The 17,426-nt window shown below is 42.9% G+C and overlaps 1 protein-coding gene across 1 annotated transcript in view; it reads right to left on the bottom strand.

Moving 5' to 3' along the window:
* The window catches only part of STAB1 (stabilin 1), a 124,645-nt gene that overhangs the window by 24,785 nt on the left and 82,434 nt on the right, over positions 1-17,426 (bottom strand). The window contains exons 45-54 of the mRNA XM_063121597.1: positions 15,861-15,977; positions 15,139-15,186; positions 14,718-14,801; positions 13,850-13,996; positions 12,542-12,676; positions 11,173-11,232; positions 9,316-9,492; positions 7,180-7,266; positions 4,749-4,895; positions 2,769-2,828 (exon numbers count right to left, since the gene is read on the bottom strand). Coding sequence (XP_062977667.1) covers positions 2,769-2,828; positions 4,749-4,895; positions 7,180-7,266; positions 9,316-9,492; positions 11,173-11,232; positions 12,542-12,676; positions 13,850-13,996; positions 14,718-14,801; positions 15,139-15,186; positions 15,861-15,977 — 1,062 coding nt within the window. The remainder of the gene's footprint in view (positions 1-2,768; positions 2,829-4,748; positions 4,896-7,179; positions 7,267-9,315; positions 9,493-11,172; positions 11,233-12,541; positions 12,677-13,849; positions 13,997-14,717; positions 14,802-15,138; positions 15,187-15,860; positions 15,978-17,426) is intronic.

The following is a 17,426-nucleotide window of genomic DNA, read 5'->3' as shown; positions in this document are numbered from 1 at the left end:
TCCGCAAGGCTCGGTGCTTGGCCCGTTGTTGTTTTCCTTATACATGTTGCCCTTGGGCAAGCTTATTCAATCTCATGGCCTCCAATATCATCTGTACGCCGATGATACACAACTATATCTGTCATCTCCGGAACTTTCTCCTGATGTTCAGGATCGTATCTCGGCATGTCTTTCAGATATCTCAGCTTGGCTGCTTCATCGTCGCTTGAAGCTTAACATGGCAAAGACTGAATTGCTTGTTTTTCCTCCTAAACCTTCTCCTCATCTCTCATTCTCTCTTACTGTCAATGATGTTACGCTTACTCCGGTCAAGGAAGCTCGTAGCCTTGGCTTTATCTTCGACTCCTTGCTCTCCTTTATTCCTCATATTGAGGCAGTAGCTAAATCTTGTCGATTTTTCCTGTATAATATTGCCAGGATTCGATCATTTTTGTCTGTCTCTTCTGCCAAGACGCTTGTTCATGCACTGGTTATTTCACGGTTGGACTACTGCAACCTTCTTCTCTCTGGCCTTCCTTCTTCTCACATCAGTCCGTTGGTTTCTGTTCACCACTCTGCCGCAAAGATCATCTTCTTAGCTCGCTGCTCCGACCATGTTACTCCGCTTCTGAAATCTCTTCATTGGCTTCCAATTCACTTCAGAATCCAATATAAACTTCTCCTGTTAACCTTCAAAGCTTTTCATGGTCTAGCTCCTTCCTATCTCTCCTCTCTCATCTCACACTATTGCCCCGCTCGTGCTCTTCGCTCCTCTGATGCCATGTTTCTCGCCTGCCCAAGGGCCTCTACTTCCCTTGCTTGGCTTCGTCCATTTTCGTCTGCTGCCCCTTACGCCTGGAACGCTCTTCCAGAACATTTGAGAACTACAAGTTCAACCGCAGCTTTTAAAGCTCAGCTAAAAACTTTTCTTTTTCCTAAAGCTTTTAAAACTTGATGTTGTGCAGACTTCTACTGTTACTTTCTACTGTTAGTTTTTCCCTACCCTGTGCCTGCTTACCCTTCCCTGTACCTGTTTGCATTCTCTTCCCCTCCTTATTGTTTTACTATGATTTTATTAGATTGTAAGCCTATGCGGCAGGGTCTTGCTATTTACTGTTTTACTCTGTACAGCACCATGTACATTGATGGTGCTATATAAATAAATAAATAATAATAATAATAATAATAATAATAATAATAATAATAATCTTTCTCTCTTCCCCTATCCTCTACAGATCAAATAAGCTGCTTGGATCTCTCTGTATGGTCATTGAACCTATTTGTACCATATTTATTTGGCACAATCATTAATATCTCACTATTTTTTTTAAATAAAATACATATCCTTTTATCTAAACCTTGATTTATGGTCTATTGTGAATATATGGTATAAATGCAATAGGCAACACCTTCAGGGTATGCCATAGCTTTAGGACCACGATTCTGAACATTTAGATAATTAAACAGGTTTATATGCACGTAGATTTTCACAAATGAAGCGGGAGACATGTTAAGACTTGGCATCAATAAAGTGTTTTATTGTCATATAGGTAAAGAAAATCCTATAAACTCATTAAATCTTCACATCTTAATTAGACCTCAAACCAGATTTCTACAGTAGTGAATCATATTTTCCACTGCGTTTAGACTACTGCAATATGCTCTATGTAGCAATGTTGGATGAATCCACAACAGATTCAAACAATTTTGGATTTCTATGAATCAGACCTGTGGAATTCTGCAGTGGACTGGCTATTTCTGAGTCACGCGGATTTGCAAACCTTTTTTAAAAAAAAGCTTGTGGTGGGGTGGGATTTGCATTTGCAAACAGGAACAAAATTCTCATGCAACCCTAAAAATACCTGATCCTGTCTATGAACAATGAGTGAAATGGACTTAACAAAATCTGTATATTTCCAGCTCTACCCTGAAGAGTATCTGAAATCTTTTAGGCTGCACAATATCAGGACCATATAACACCTGTCCTGAAATACCTACAGCTGTTGCCAATTGCTTCCCAGGCTCAATTCAAGGTGTTGATTTTACCCTTTAAATCCTTAAATGGCTCAGGATCTAGTTATTGAAAGGACCACCTGTTCCACTATGGACCAGGACACTGTTACCCAGAGAGGCACGTTTGTCAGGAACACATGAAAGGGCTTTCTTCTGTGTTGCTCCCAAACTGTGGAATGTGTTCCATCAGGAGCTACATAAGAACATAAGAAGAGCCATACTGGATCAGACCAAGGGTCCATCTAGTCCAGCACTCTGTTCACACAATGGCCAACCAGCTGTCAAGCAGGGACCCACAAGCAGGACATGGTACAACAGTACCCTCCCACCCATGTTCCCCAGCAACTAGTGTATACAGGCTTACTGCCTCTGATACTTGAGATTGCCCTTAGCCATCAGGACTATAGCCATTGATAGCCTTCTTCTCCAGGAATTTATCTAACCCTCTTTTAAAGCCATCCAAATTGGTGGCCATCACCACATAGTGAATGTGCTATGTAAAGAAGTACTTCCTTCTTCTACAATTGGCCTCCATTCTCCTGGCTTTTAAGAAGGGTGTAAAGACTCATCTTTTTAATTTAGCCTTCTAAATTATGTAGCTCTTTTAATGTTTTGTGATTTCTAATGTTCTTTTTATTGTGCTAAGGATTTAATGTTTTAAATTGTTCATCATGTTGATGGTGCTTTTGTGTGTGTGTATTTTTAGCAAATAAGGAGGAATATAATTATTAATAACAAACAAACAAAGTTTCCATGGAGATTTCAGTCAAACTTACCCATTCAACTGTTCCATAAGGGCATGAGGGCTCAACACCACAGCGGCCACATACAGAATTCTGTGAATTATATATATGGAAGGAAGAGGAAAAGAGAAGACACAAGATATAAATGACACTTGCCACTTTAATTCTATTAAATAGAGCCTGCTTTTTCAGTAAAGACGATAGTGGAATGGCCTTTGTGAGAAAGTTACAATACACATCTTTGCCTTATACTGGGCCTGTTCACATGTGCATGGATGGGAGGTTGGTTAGGGGAACTACGGAGTGGGCAGAGTTAACAAAACCACGGTGCATGCACCTGTCGCACGACTGCGAAACTATGCAGCCGCTGTGTGGTTCCTTTACCTCTCCCCACTCTGTGGTTAGCCTGTTGCATTGCAGCCACTGCAGCCATGCATCCCAGCAGTCATTGCATTGGGATTTTGGTCGCGCAGGATGCTGTAGCCGGCACATGGCGATCTCAACCCCTTAGAAATTCTGTGCTGGCTAGAGCGTCACCGAAAGTTGGTTGCCACGTTATTTCTCTGAACGGCCATTTTTAACCAGGGAGAGCTTGACAGACACCATGATAAGCCACTCTGAGGCTCCTTAACTCCACTGCAGAGGTAGTTCCCTGGGATGGCTAATGTAGCCATTGTGGTCAGGGTTCTCCCCACACCCCAAATGACATGCTTAGCCATCATGGTTTACTCAAAAATGCTACCCACCATGGCTTAGAGTGACATCTGAACAGGCCCATTGTGTAGTTGTTGGGAATACTGCAACCTCCTCTGCAAGTTACTCGAAGCAGGCAGTGTTGCAGTTAGTTAATTCATGGGAATTTGGACCACAGCTAGCCTTAAGATCTCTTTAGTCTATAACATGGTTCCTTATGATTTCTTCCTTTTGCTCCTCCCCTTCCTTCCTCCCCACTCTGGCCTCTTCCATTGCTGGGAGCACACATGCGTTTGCTCCCTCGCTCCTGCCTGTGTAACGGAACACAAAACAGATTCAACAAACTTCTTTTTGAAACTCTATTCTGTACCTGCATTGTATATGCAAGACAGTTTGTAAGTAAACTGTTTTCTTTTTTCCACTGAAGAAGAGTGTCTCTCTCTTTTTTATTATTGTGCTAAGATATCCTGTGTGCATGAGGGACTGGTAAATGCTCATTCTATTTTGCCTTTTTATTTTTCCCTGCTAATTGCTTTACTAACAGGAGGCATCATTACCAAATAATCCCATCCGTAGTTTCTCCCTGAAGGCTAGGAGTACAGTGTAATGGGAATTCATAGTTATAATATTTGTGCAAGGCAAGCTACCATCATTGGGGCCCTCCCTAGAGAGTCTGCCTTCTGACCAGCTGCCATTGCCCCTCATCCTCTTTCTCATCATTGCTACTACTGGCTCGCTTGGCAGATACAGAGCCAGCAAAGAAGTAGACATCTATCGCTCCAGCTTCTTTCCACCACCATTGTCTGGGCCAAGGCAGAAGGCAGATGAGCAAGCAGATTGCGATACTGAAGAGGAGACGCAACTCCAGGAGGCTCTTGTCAATGGACCCTTGAGGGGATGTTAGGCCTTCAGCAGGTACTTGGCCATGCCTACCATTGACACCGGCTCGGCCTGCCAGTATCATGTCACGTCTTGGGCTCGCCACAGATTATTTGTCTCTCTTACTATTTTGGAGCATCAGTTTGTGCATTATGAGATCTGTGACTTTCTCAGGAGAGACCCTGGACTTCTTTTAGGCTTTCTTAATTTTATTCTATAGGGAAATTTCACTTCTACTGAATTCTAAATAAAAGGGGTGGCTTTCCCCCTTACTTTTTCTATTTTTTAAAAAACAAAAAATATACAAAATATTCAAATCATAGAGCTTTAAATTGTTTTTTTTTTTTTAGGGATCTCTTAAATGATATCAACCAACCCAAACAGAAGGTTGCAGAAATCAACAAATGAGTGTATTTTTTTCTAAATGAACCAAGCTCTCACCAATGACTGAACAGAATGAAACTCATCACACCGGGATCCCAAGTCTGACGGTTCCAGCAGATGATCGATCCCATAAGCAATGCCCACATCAAATTCAATATACCTCTCTACGATCCGTGCATTGCCACTGTCCACTAGAATGTCCCCCTACATGGCAACAAAGCAGAAGAATTGTACTTGAAGCTGGAAGACAAAGTACTAGTTGTTTAGTTTAATTATTTATTTGTTACATTTATATCCCGACTTTTTCCCTTTTGCAAGGAACCCAATGTGGCTTACATGGTCTTCCTGCTCTCCATTTTGTTCTCACAACAACCCTATGAGGTAGGTCAGGCTGAGAGACTGACCCAAAGTAACCCAAGTGAGCCTCATGGCCTGAATGCGGACTAGGACTTGGATCTTCAGAGTCCGACACTCTAACCACTACATCACACTGGATCTCAAACCAGTATGTGAAATTCAGTCCTGCTATCCACTGTTTCTTGATCCTTGTTGGCATCTTAGGCTTGCCAGATGTTGACATTAACAGTAAAACAAACAAACCCAAGAATGGTAAAATTGACCTTCCATGCAAAAATACAGCAGCTCTATCAAGGCCTGGATTCCATACATAGCAACTAGTATCCCTCTTAGCTCCCTGATCCACAGTCCCCAGCGCTATAGACCTTTGTAGCTTGTCCACCATCACTCTCCTGCTAATAGTGCATAGCCCCTCCAGTCGCTACACCTTCCTGTCTGCTCCACTTCCTCCTCGACCCCTTCCTTTGTGTCTTCATCCTCAATTGTTTCTTTAGGCCCCTGTTTTCCAGTCCAATGCCTGCTTCTTAGCCAGCTTGCCTAGTTCTTCAGTTTCCTTCCATACGGCATACAGCATCTCCTGGAAAGCCATGGGATTCCTTCAGAGCCCTCTTCTGTCTTTCATTCCTTTTTGCCTCAGTCAGTTCCCCCAGCGCCTTTGCCATTTCCCTTCTCTTCCACCTAACCCGCTCTCAGGTTTCCATGCCTACGTTACACCCTTCCTCCAACTATCTCCACGTCCCTGCCCATTAGCTCCCCTGATTGCTGGGTCCTCTTCCCAGTTCACAGCCTGTCCCACACTGCTACTCCTGAGTTTGTATAGGGTTTCAGCTGAACTGACAACATTTTCTTCTTTCAGAGAATCTAGACTGCAAACATCCTGCCACCCTTTTTTCTAAGAAGCTGAGATGTTTGATGCTACTCCTGTTTCCTGCTATCACACCAGTTCATCCAATCTGTGTTAGAGGTTTAAGAACATAAGAAGTACCATGCTGGATCAGACCAAGGGTCCATCTAGCCTAGCACTCTATTCGGCCAGGGACCAACAAGGCAGGAAATGGTGCAACAGTACCCTCACACCCTAGCAACTGGTGCACACAGGCTTACTGCCTCGAATACTGGAGATAGCACACAACCATCAGGGCTAGTAGCCATTGATAGCCTTCTCCTCCAGGAATTTATCCAACCCCCTTTTAAAGCCATCCAAATCGGTGGCCATCACTACATCTTCAACACAAGCCCAATACATTATAATTCAAATTAGTTAATGTGAATTTGCGCAAATCTCCCCAAAAGTGGGGTGGGGGAAGGTGCAAATCCCTCCCAAATGTGCGTTTTCATGCTTTAGCCTATGGGGATGTTTTTGTATTTTTGTATGACTAAATTTATATACAATTCCCAGAAAGTAAAAATAACAGCCTGCAAGTCCACGGAATCCACACAACTTAGAAAAAGCTGGCCCACAGCAGAATCTATGGGTGGGGTTAATAGAAATCCAAACTCATTTGAATCCTCTGCAGATTTCTCTGAGATCTTTCCCCTGATTATAGTGGGGAAAGGGATATAGAATACAGATATAAAGTAATATCTGTATTCACAATTCCATATGGGAAGCCGACAGTAGGTATTATAACTCCGCAGAATTGGTTTTAAAACTGTGGTTTTGCGGATGCTACTACAAGACTGAAAAGGTTTGTTTATTTATTTATTTATTTATTTATTACATTTTTATACTGCCCAATAGCTGAAGCTCTCTGGGCGGTTCGGCTATTTTGTTGTTGGTTAAGGCATAGTTATGAAAATCCAAATAGGTCATATCAGCTTTTGCTACATGTCACATGCAGCTGAATTTCTTCCTCTAACTTTTTAAAAATAGCCTTGAAGGCTGCCACTGAGAGTAGAAGAATAACAGGAGGAGAGGTTGCGTTTGACCCTTTGTCTTCCTGCTGTTTTTGCATAAAAATGTGTGGGCTTTAAAAATTGAAATGTCCTTACTTCAATTGTTTTGGCCAATACACACACACACACACACACACACACACACACAGAGAGAGAGAGAGAGAGAGAGAGAGAGAGAGAGAGAGAGAGAGAGAGAGGCCTCTCGTACATTAGGTCTAAAGAAATGCTTACTTACAACTCTTGTTTTGCTGCAGCTAAATGAGATGGTCGATCCATGCAAAGTCCTTAAACGACCGGACTCTGTCAGTTTGGAAGCCAATACCTAGAAATGCAGAAAAGGAAGCCGCAATCAGGCAGGCTAAAGATTTAGGCCCAAACTCGGGGCAACTCTGTGTATCTTAAGCCTGGGGATCCTTGGAAGAAAGGGGGAATATAAATGTAACAAACAAGCAAGTAAATATAAATATTTGCATATGAAGAGCTGGTGCGGTTTAATTCTCACACAAAAAGGAGCACATGGGAAGATGAGTGATACCGCATCCCTTCCCATTCCTTACCTTACCTTTCTGGGCTCCTCTGCTATAAGTCGTTCCTACCCTACCTCTCCACAGCTCTGATTCTGGAAGTGAGCCATACAGGGAGAAAAATGCTCAACTGAGGCCCAGGTAGGAGAAGAGGCTGGTTTTCACTTCCCTTCTCTGAATGATCCTTTTTGTGAGAAAAGTGGATCTCCCTGCCCTAAACCCACTTTATATGCAAAAATGAGCAAACACAGGTTTAAGATACAGGCACATATGTCTTGTTTGAGCCACACAAACACACACACCTTGCAAAGGTTTCCTTAAGAAATTAGATGATAAATACATGTCAACACCTCTACCTTGATTCGTAAAAATACATCACAAATGAGCTTTCCTACAGAAGACATTCCCTACTCATGGATGTGCACAGTTCCTTTAGAATTACAATGTGGCCCTCCAGTTTCACTTCTGTTTTAAAACAGTATTTTCAGTGAGTTTTGTTTTTTTAGAGTTGGGAAAATACAGTGTTTTTTATGAAAGTGACATTAAACCCTTTTCCAATGTATATTTGGACTATTCTGCTATGCCACAATCCCACCTAGAGATTATGTAGTGAAAAAAACAGGAAACGGAGCACTCTTTGGGGCTGTCTTCATGGCACCGAGTTGGCACCGCCTCCCTCAGAATCCCTGCGGTTTTCCTCTCCCGCAGCGGCGTCAGGTAATCCTGATGCCGAGGAGGGAGTGCAGGGTTTCCAGCAGCCATCTGGGTACCAGAGCCACCCCTGCTCTCTTCCTGGTGGAAGATGACCAATCGCTGGCTGCCTTCCACCAGGGACTGCCCCCAGATTGGCCCTGGAGTGACATCAGATGGTGGAAGAACTGTACTGACCTTACCTTGGCTTTTTCAATGTGCAGCTTCGTGGAAAAGCCCCGTGGTGGCTGCGAAGCTGCAGTTGTGTCATGTAACTGACGCAGCGCAGATCAGCAGCCACCGGGGGTGGTGGTGGTGTCTTTCCCTGCATATAGACAGCCTCTTTGTGGAGTGCTTGGATCTCAATTCTGTGACGAAACTGAAAGTAACTGCCTCGGTTAGAAAGGCTCTAAGAAACCTTTGCCCAAGTAGTTTCAATTGTAACTATCAATCAATATGTTACTCATCGTCTTTTTTTTACCAACTGATTAAAAAATGCACATTCCCCTACCTTTTTGAGACATGGAAGAAAGTGTAAGACAGCTTTTTAATTATTATTAAATTGTAAGCTATCTCTATTGGCACATGTCCAATGCTGCCAGTCTGCTTACACCATTGACACAGCACTAGTGAAAGTGACCTCTAGTGCAACACCAATAGCATATGCTAGTGTGATCAGTTCTCAAGGGAAACCCGCTGTGCCAGCATATGCTATTGACATTGCACTAGAGGCCTCTAATGCAGGTGCTACATCAATGGCATAAGCAGAGTAGCAGTGTTGGATACTGCCCATTGTTAGAAGGAAAGACAACCTTGAATATTGTTGCACACCGCCCATTCCAATGTTTTTTTATTTTATTTTCCTAACTATAGTAACACACTTCAACCCCCCTCAACTATCCCACCACTGATTAGCTTTTGAAATTACCAATTAATCAACTAAAGCTTTAGTTGATTAACTGACCCATTAAACCAAATACAACTTGTAGCCTGGTTTACATTTTTTTTAAAAAAAATCATTTCAACACCAAAATATTTGAACACTTCCATCCACAGCAGCTTTTCTATCAGGGAGGTGTATTTCTTGTAGGATGGACCACAGCAAGACCATTTCAAAAAGACATTTACAGAGCTTGTATTTTTATTGCTCAGCTTACTTGCATGTTCCTGATCATGTGCCCTTTGAGATAAGCGGCCAGCTTGCTCCGGTGGTCTTTATGATACAGCCATTTTTGCATATCCATAGGAAGGGAATTAAATGCCGCATCTGTAGGCCACAACATGGTGAAGGGTTGGTGAAAGGTATTGTTAACCATGTTAAGAAGTCCTGCCTCCTGCAGAGAGATACAGAACAATGTGTATGAACAGTCATAACCACAGTGAAATGCCATAGTGTTACCCATGCCATATCATTAATAGAACAGTTATGGAAAATTGACCATCTGGAATAGGAAATATCCCTAATTGAAAGGCAAGAAATGTGCAACACAATCACATGCATGTCTACTCAGAAATAAGCCCTGCAGTATTCAATGGAACTTATCCCATAAGTACGTTTAGGGTTGCAGCCACAGCCCCCAAAGATCTGAGCTCTGCTAAGCATTTTAAGGCCATGCAAGTGAAGGGACTCTGGCTTCATTCAGTCTCTTCAGAAGAGCGTTTACTGGATCGGGGAGAATTTCTTGTTCTCCCTGGCCCACCAGCTGGGTTGGTTAGCAATTGGCAATGTACATTTGTTGCAGTTTTGTTTTATTACTGCTATTATATTTTTGTGGATTTTAATTGTGAGAAGTGCTGAGAACCTAGATGTAAAATGGAATAGAAATAAATAATAAATCAGGTTAGTATTTGCAACCTTGCAAATACTTAAGGGCAAAGATACATGTGAAGAAACTCACATACACACATACACACACAGAAAGAGAGAGAGGACATCTTATGTCATCATATTTCATGTCATTCTTCTGTATCATTCAGGAAATGGGAATTCATTGTGATTATATTGAATATTGCTGCAAGACATTGGAAGTGGTGGTCCTTGTGGATGGCACCCATTTGATGTTTCTAATTTGCATAAGAGGAGGATAAAGAGAGACAGAGAAAGACAGAGGCCATTTCTTCTCTTAAGCAAAGTCCCATTTATGAATATCAAAGGCAGATAATCAAAAAGTAGGTGCCAAGTTCATTTCATTTGGAGTTGATCATCAATACACCGAACAGACAATTTCCTAGGTGCATTGTGGATGTCATCTATTTAAGTGTCATCTGACACTTTTGGTGTGTGGTTAAGGCCAGACATCTGCTGCATTCAAGTTTGTGGGATATACGTTGTTTTTTACTAGAACCCCGAAGCCCACCAGAATAATGGCTCAAAAGGGTTGGCAGACATCTAGGATTAAAGAACAGGGCACCTGTGTGCACATGCTCTTTGCAAGAGTTTATTTTCTCTACCATAATTGAACTTACAGTCCCCTCACACACAAATCTACCCCTCATTTACTCCCAATCATCTTACTTTCAGCAATTCTTCTTCTTTTTTGGAGGGAGAGTGTATATGTTTTTGCTATTGTTAGGCAATTGGGAATTGCAAACTCTTGACTATCTATGGTAAGTCATCCAGAGATCTACCAGGAGATCCTCATCTACCATATGCCCACCCCTGGTAAATGTACTAGGTGTCTCAAAAGATTGCTGGAGGAGCAGGGTCAGCTATGAAGCCCTCGCAAAGCTAGTAAGCCAGTTCAGGTTTCTAGAATGCCGTACAGAGAACACTTCTACTGGGGACAAACACCTTTGTACCTAAGCTCTGAAAGCATGACAATTGCTTTTTACACATCTGTAGAATCAAGGGCTGAATTCTATTAAACGCTCCGCACAATCAAATCGATCAAACCTTAAACCCCAGATCTAAAATAAATTCTGAACTGAATCAGAAAATCACGTCGTTTTGTACTTTTATTAGAGAGGAATGTTTCTTTACAAGCACTGCAGTTGAAAAAGGTATGATACTTTACCTTTAGAAGCTTGCTGTAAGTTTTGTATCCATAAGCCTCTGCAACCTCTGTGATGCTTTTCTGGGAAGCAATAAATCAAAAAGGGGGTTATTAGAAAAAAGGTTTATCACTAAGAACAAATCCAAATGCATAGTCAGCCAGCTGCTACAGCCAGAAGATCTTTACGTCCACTAAAATCCCAAGATAGCACAGTCATGACCTCTAGCCTGACATTCATACTTCTTGAGCAGCCTCATGCTATGATTTCTGCTCATTATTACTGGACTCATATATAGACAGTAAAATATCAGATTCCGATATCTAGAATACAAACAATTCTTCTGCCTCAGGCTTCCCCAACCTAGTGCCCTACAAATGTGTTTAACTACAGCTCCCATCATCCCCAGACATGATGGTCAGTACTAGCTGTGGATTATGGGAGTTGCAATCCAACACATCTGGAGGGCACAGGTTGGGGAAGTCCTACCTGTTGGGAGATTTCATCTGTGAAGCAGAAACACACCTCAGTTCTACCAAAACAAGAACAACAACTAACCAGAAGCTCCCCCTACTCCACCCCCGATTGGCACAGAGCTCCTGAGGAGCTCTGTCCCCGGCTCCTCATGGTTACTTGTGAGGAGCCGGGACAAACCGTGACGGCGGGCCACACTTTCCGCGGTCTCAGGATCATCCTGAGACCGTGGAAAAAATGAGAAAAAAGGGTAGGGCGATATCCTGGGGAAAGGGAGGGATCATCCCTCCCTGCTCCCAGGATCCCGTGCATCGTGTTGACACATAGAGACGATACCCCAGATATCATCCCGTCTAGCTATGCCCTTACTTAGGTAAGGCACAATCCTATGGATGGCTGGAGCATGCTGGAAGTTGTAGGACTTCTTTCTGTCTAAACACACAGAGGATTGCACCCTAAGTCTGTACAAGATTGCAGCGTTAACTGATTCTCTTGCAGTTATGCTTTTAGTATGTTATAGTTAAAAAACAAAACACATTGATTCTGTCTCCTCTCCCCCTGAAATACCTAAGCTACAGGGTGCTTTAATTGCATCACTTCCCTGCCTCATTCATGTAATTTTGGCATCATCCTATCACTACTTCTGTCATTTTTTCCTTATTGCAGAAAAATCGATATGAAAAAAAGATGGAAGAGCTGCAGAAGGTCTTCTAATTGGTAGCACTAGGAGCTCTCTGTCTGGAAGCGCCCACACCTACAATATGCAAGTGTATGCAATGAAGTGAGATGAATTCTATAACCTAATATTGTCTTATCAGCCAGCACAATTGACAGCTGATAGTGGTTAAAAAAAATCCAAGTCAGAGCTGACTACAAAAGTTAATAAGTCATTAAAAGCCTTTATTATTCTAGACGTACCTTTGATAGATTGGACACAGTGCTGTGACTCTGCAGGTCATATGGGATTAATAGCTTGTCAATGTAATGTATGACACCATTCTTTTCGGAAGCACTTTCAATGATCTTTGCTTCATCATTTAAATAGATACTGTTCTGAGAAAGAACGGACATAATACACATCACCGGTGAGATGCACCGTCTGAGAAGCATGACGTTACATGTCATGTGCAAAGCATGTTTGTTCTGGAGTAATCGCCATGGAAAAAGAATAGCCCAGTGTCAAGAAAAGAAAAGCAATTACAGGAAGGGCTGCCCACAACCTTTTTGGGCACATCTGGACTGTTGAGAAAATGCCATGGGTGCCATCACTGACTTCCCTGTGGGGGTTATCCATTCACATAGTGGTAGACAGGGCCAATCACAAAACACCCATTTCATAGCAACACAAATTGGTTAGACTAAAAGATAAGCAACTTGCCCAAGGATCTGAACAAATAGCAGAGGTGGAGTCAGAGTCTCAGAAGCACTCTTTTGAATCAACACTTCTATTTCTGATTCAGAAACCCCAACTCTCTTTCTCCTTCCCTCTCCCTAATCCCCCACACTTACAGCACATAAGATGTATAAGATAAGATACATAAGATACAGCACACTTACAGCACATAAGATACAGCACTAGGAAGAGGTGGCTACTAGGAGGAGGGCTTTCTCCGCTGTGGCACCCCGGTTGTGGAACGAGCTCCCCAGAGAGGTCCGCCTGGCGCCTACACTGTACTGCTTTCGTCGCCAGCTGAAGACCTTTTTATTCACTCAGTATTTTAACACTTAATTTTAACTTAAATTTAAATTTTACTGTTTTAACTCTGTATTTTAATCTTATAATCAACTTTGCTGTGTGGTTTTATCCTGGTTGCGCTTTTTATACTGTATTTCAAAATTGTGTTTTTAACCTGTTGGATGTTTTTTGTGGTTTTAATTTTTGTGAACCGCCCAGAGAGCTTCAGCTATTGGGCGGTATAAAAATGTAATAAATAAATAAATAAATAAGATCCACTCCCCTCAGCCGCTCATTTCTCTTTGTCTTTTACCACCACTTGCACAAAATCTGTCTTGTTTCCTCTTGGGCACAAATTTAAGGGCTGGGAAGTAGATGGTGGGAAAAATTGTGCACCTGCATTAACTGCTCTTTTACTGCAGGTGCACAAATTTCTTCTCCATTTGTTTTAGGGCCTAGTGGCAACTGACAAGTGTACAGTGGGGGCACTAAAGCAGGAGAAGATGCTGAGCAAGATGGAAGTGGAAAAGAATAGTCACAGTGGCACCTACCTGTTTCACAGAAACCCTTATTGTGTGTCCAGATAAAGCTGTGATGGAATCTTGTGACTCCAAGTCATCCGACTCTAGCAGCCGACAGCTGACCATATGGTAACGAAGCAAATCTTTGATGAAGCCTGCCTTTTGCCATTCTGAAAACTGAATGAAACACAGTTGTACAAGTCAGGTGCAGGTTCAGCGCCTTCTCAAAGCACTGAAACCAGTTCAGGAGCATGAGAGAAGTGTGACCCATGCTAAAAGCATCAGTCTGAGACTTCATTTGCTGCTGAAACACAGGTCTCATTCAAGGAAGAGAAGAGTGAGGAATTATGGAGCAATCTGCCACAGAATAAAATGTAGAGATACTTAGAATCATAGAAACATAGAGCTAGAAGAGATGTTGGAGATCTAGTCTATCCCTCTGCTTAATCCAGGCTTTGCACAGTGCAGAATGCAGTTACAGCAATTCTGACAGATTGTTGTTCAGCAAATGCTTAAATATCTCAAGTGACACATTTAAAATGGAGGAAAGGCTGCCTAGTTATTAGCAAATCACATCAGCCAATCACATCATAATCTTCAGTGTGCATTGAAGAAAACTGAGCCAAAGCTACACATACAGCAGAAATTCAGACTAAATCATGCTGCAATGTAGCTGGAACTAGATATACTTAAAGCAAACGCAGGCAAAGTCTTCTTTAGCTTGAAGCCGAAGGAGTTATCCCTCTCTAGTTAGAAGGGATTACTTTAAAGCCATTGTAAGAAATTCTTCCTTTGTGTTAAACAGACTCGAAAGAAATCCAGAGAATCAAAAAATAAAATTGTATGGGCTGAAATGCAGAGCGAGGCTTTCAAATGTGATCTCAGAAGAGTTACTTACTATGTTGTTATTCTGTATGTAGTCAACATGCGGGACAAAAACCGTGAAGAGTCCAGATCCCATCATCTCAACAATGCTGTGGTCCTACATCAGAGAGACATTTTTGGAGATTAAAACAAACACTGCAAAACGAGGAAATACTGGTGCTTGGATGAGAAGCTCATGTGGAATTTTGCTCACAGCATGGGAAATTTCCCCTCCTCCCCTCCTGTGGCAGCAGCCATGAGCCTATTCTGAGGGATGGCGGGGCTAGAATCTCTAGAATGATTGATGTAGGGTGTGGGCTGAGGGCTGCAATAGCAGAGGGGAATCTGTAAAAATCAGAGGGACTCCCTTACATGAATAGCAGTGGCAGAAGGGATCTCTGGATTCGAGCCTGGTTCATTTTCTTTTGAAGAACAGCAATCATCTTGATACCTACCCATACATAGCGACGGAACCTCGATGCAGCTTCACTTGAAGAGAGTGCCTAAAACAAAAAACACATCAACATTCATGGTGAGTCTCTGTTTAAGAATCTTATGATCCAAATGAAGAAAGGACATTTGTAACCCACACTGCCATTTAAGACATTGTGAAAACACTCCCATTGTAAAACTGTAACAGGGAGAGAAAACAGGGACATGTCGTGACGTCCGCTATACTCTTTGGGCTTGAATTCTCTTTGACTTGAATCAGTTGCCCAGAGAGTTCATTGGGACAAAATGCAGCAACTGACCTTGGCCTCAATACTAAAGCAAGCCCCTCCCCCCACCATCATCATAGTCCCTATAAGCACAAAGAGATATTCCATCACATAAAGGCCTTTGAATAGCAGTTATAATGGTAGTATTTGAACAATTCTGGATAATTACCTTCAGATAAATGTTCAACTGACATATGGCTAGAATAGAAATCTCTGTGTCACTGTATGTAATTCATGGGGCCTTTTGCAACTTTCTCACTCCCTCTGAAAAAATCTTCTTTGATCTTAGCTTTGGAAGAAGACGACGTGCCTGTAGTACTAGTATGGGAACCACTTTTGGATATAATCGGACAGGAATAGGGAATGCATAGGTCTTTGCTTTTTATGTCATTGCCCTGGGACCTTGGGATGGCTCAAGCTAAAGGAAATTCTGACAGTCCCAACAGAGTATCCTTTACCTGCCAGACAGTCCTCTTGCATGTAAAGCCATCTCCAATGCCCCACAAACACCTGCAGGTTCGATTCCCGGTGGAAGTTTTCAGGCAGATAGCTAGTGGACTGCAGCCTCCATTGTTCTGGCAAGAAAAATCAAGTGCATCTTAGTCAAGTTTAAATACCGGGGGGGGGGGTGTTGGAAAGGATCTCTGATGTCATCTAGTCTGCAGGGTGCACTGCAGGGTGCATAAGAACATAAGAAGAGCTCTGCTGGATCAAAGCAAGGGTCCATCTAGTGGTACTCTGTTCACACAGTGGTCAACCAAGTGCCCACAGGAAATCCACAAGCCGGACACAGGTGCAATAGCACCCTACCACACATATTCCCCTGCAACTAGTGTGGCTACAGCATCCCTGAGACATGGTTGTCCAACTTCTACTTAAATACCTCCAGCGAAGGACAACCCACCACCTCCTGGCAACTTGTTCCCCTGCTGAATAGCTCTCACTGTTAGGAAGTTTCCCCCTTATGTTTAGCTGAAATCTGCTTCCCTGCCACTTCCTTCTGTTGGTTCTAGTCCTACCCTCTGGAGGAACAGAGAACAACTATGCTCCATTTTCTGCATGACAGCCTTTCAAATGTTTGAAGACCACTAGCATGTCTCCTGTGTCAGGTTGTAAACTGCGTTCTCCTCCACCACCAAGAAGACTCTCCCCACCAGGTGCTGCAGGGCAGGTGGGCACTCAAAGAATCCCACTGCTGCTTTCCCACTCTGGCCTCAGGAAACCAGATCTGACAGGGCTCTCCAGAGCTGCTGCCCACCTGGGGCAATCACAGCAGGTGCTTCAGGGAGCCCCTCCAGCCATGTTCTTCCCCTGTGGCAAATGCTGACTGATATGGGAAAGCAGCCAGAGGAGCTTTCTAGAGCAGCCACCGGCCCTCTGGCTCACTCTGAGGATTCTCTCAGAGTGAATCATGTCAGATGCAAAGAGCAACCAATGCAGCTCTCCGGAAAGCCGGCCAGGTCCAAATGGATGGTACAGGGCTAACAGAGAGCAGCAGCAATGGCAATAGGGAGGCAGATGGGAGATGTGGCGGGGGTGGGGGGTGGCTGGGAGATGCATTGGGAATGGACAGTGTGGGGGGAGAATGTGGTGAAGGGGCTGGGAGACATGGCGATGGCAGTGAAGGGTGGGATGTGGCAAAGTCACCCCAGAGCTCATATTGACTACCTAACCAAACTCGGAAATTCAAGGTGGACTTTGGATTTTTACAGCTTTTCTTCTGGATGGACAACTGATAATCTAAGGACAACTTTTATATTACACAGGAGATATGTAATTGGTTCTGCCAACAGATTAAAAAAAAAGCCAACCAGCATGAGAACTGGGAACTAAATGGGATAGGAGGAGGAGCACTGAGGGAGTTTTTTTTTTAAAAAAATCCTTTTCCCCATTCATCATTTCCTTCACTGACACCGCCTTAAAAACTGTTATTGCACACATACACACCCTGGGGCGGGGTGGGAGGAGATATTCTTTTTCACCAATGGAGCTTACAGCAATTTGTGTGTGTGTGTGTGTGTGTA

Source organism: Elgaria multicarinata, chromosome 3, assembly GCF_023053635.1.
Source record: "Elgaria multicarinata webbii isolate HBS135686 ecotype San Diego chromosome 3, rElgMul1.1.pri, whole genome shotgun sequence".
Classification (NCBI taxonomy): domain Eukaryota; kingdom Metazoa; phylum Chordata; class Lepidosauria; order Squamata; family Anguidae; genus Elgaria; species Elgaria multicarinata.
The sequence above is the reverse complement of the archived record's forward strand: the minus strand, read 5'-3'. Positions and strand labels throughout refer to the sequence as shown.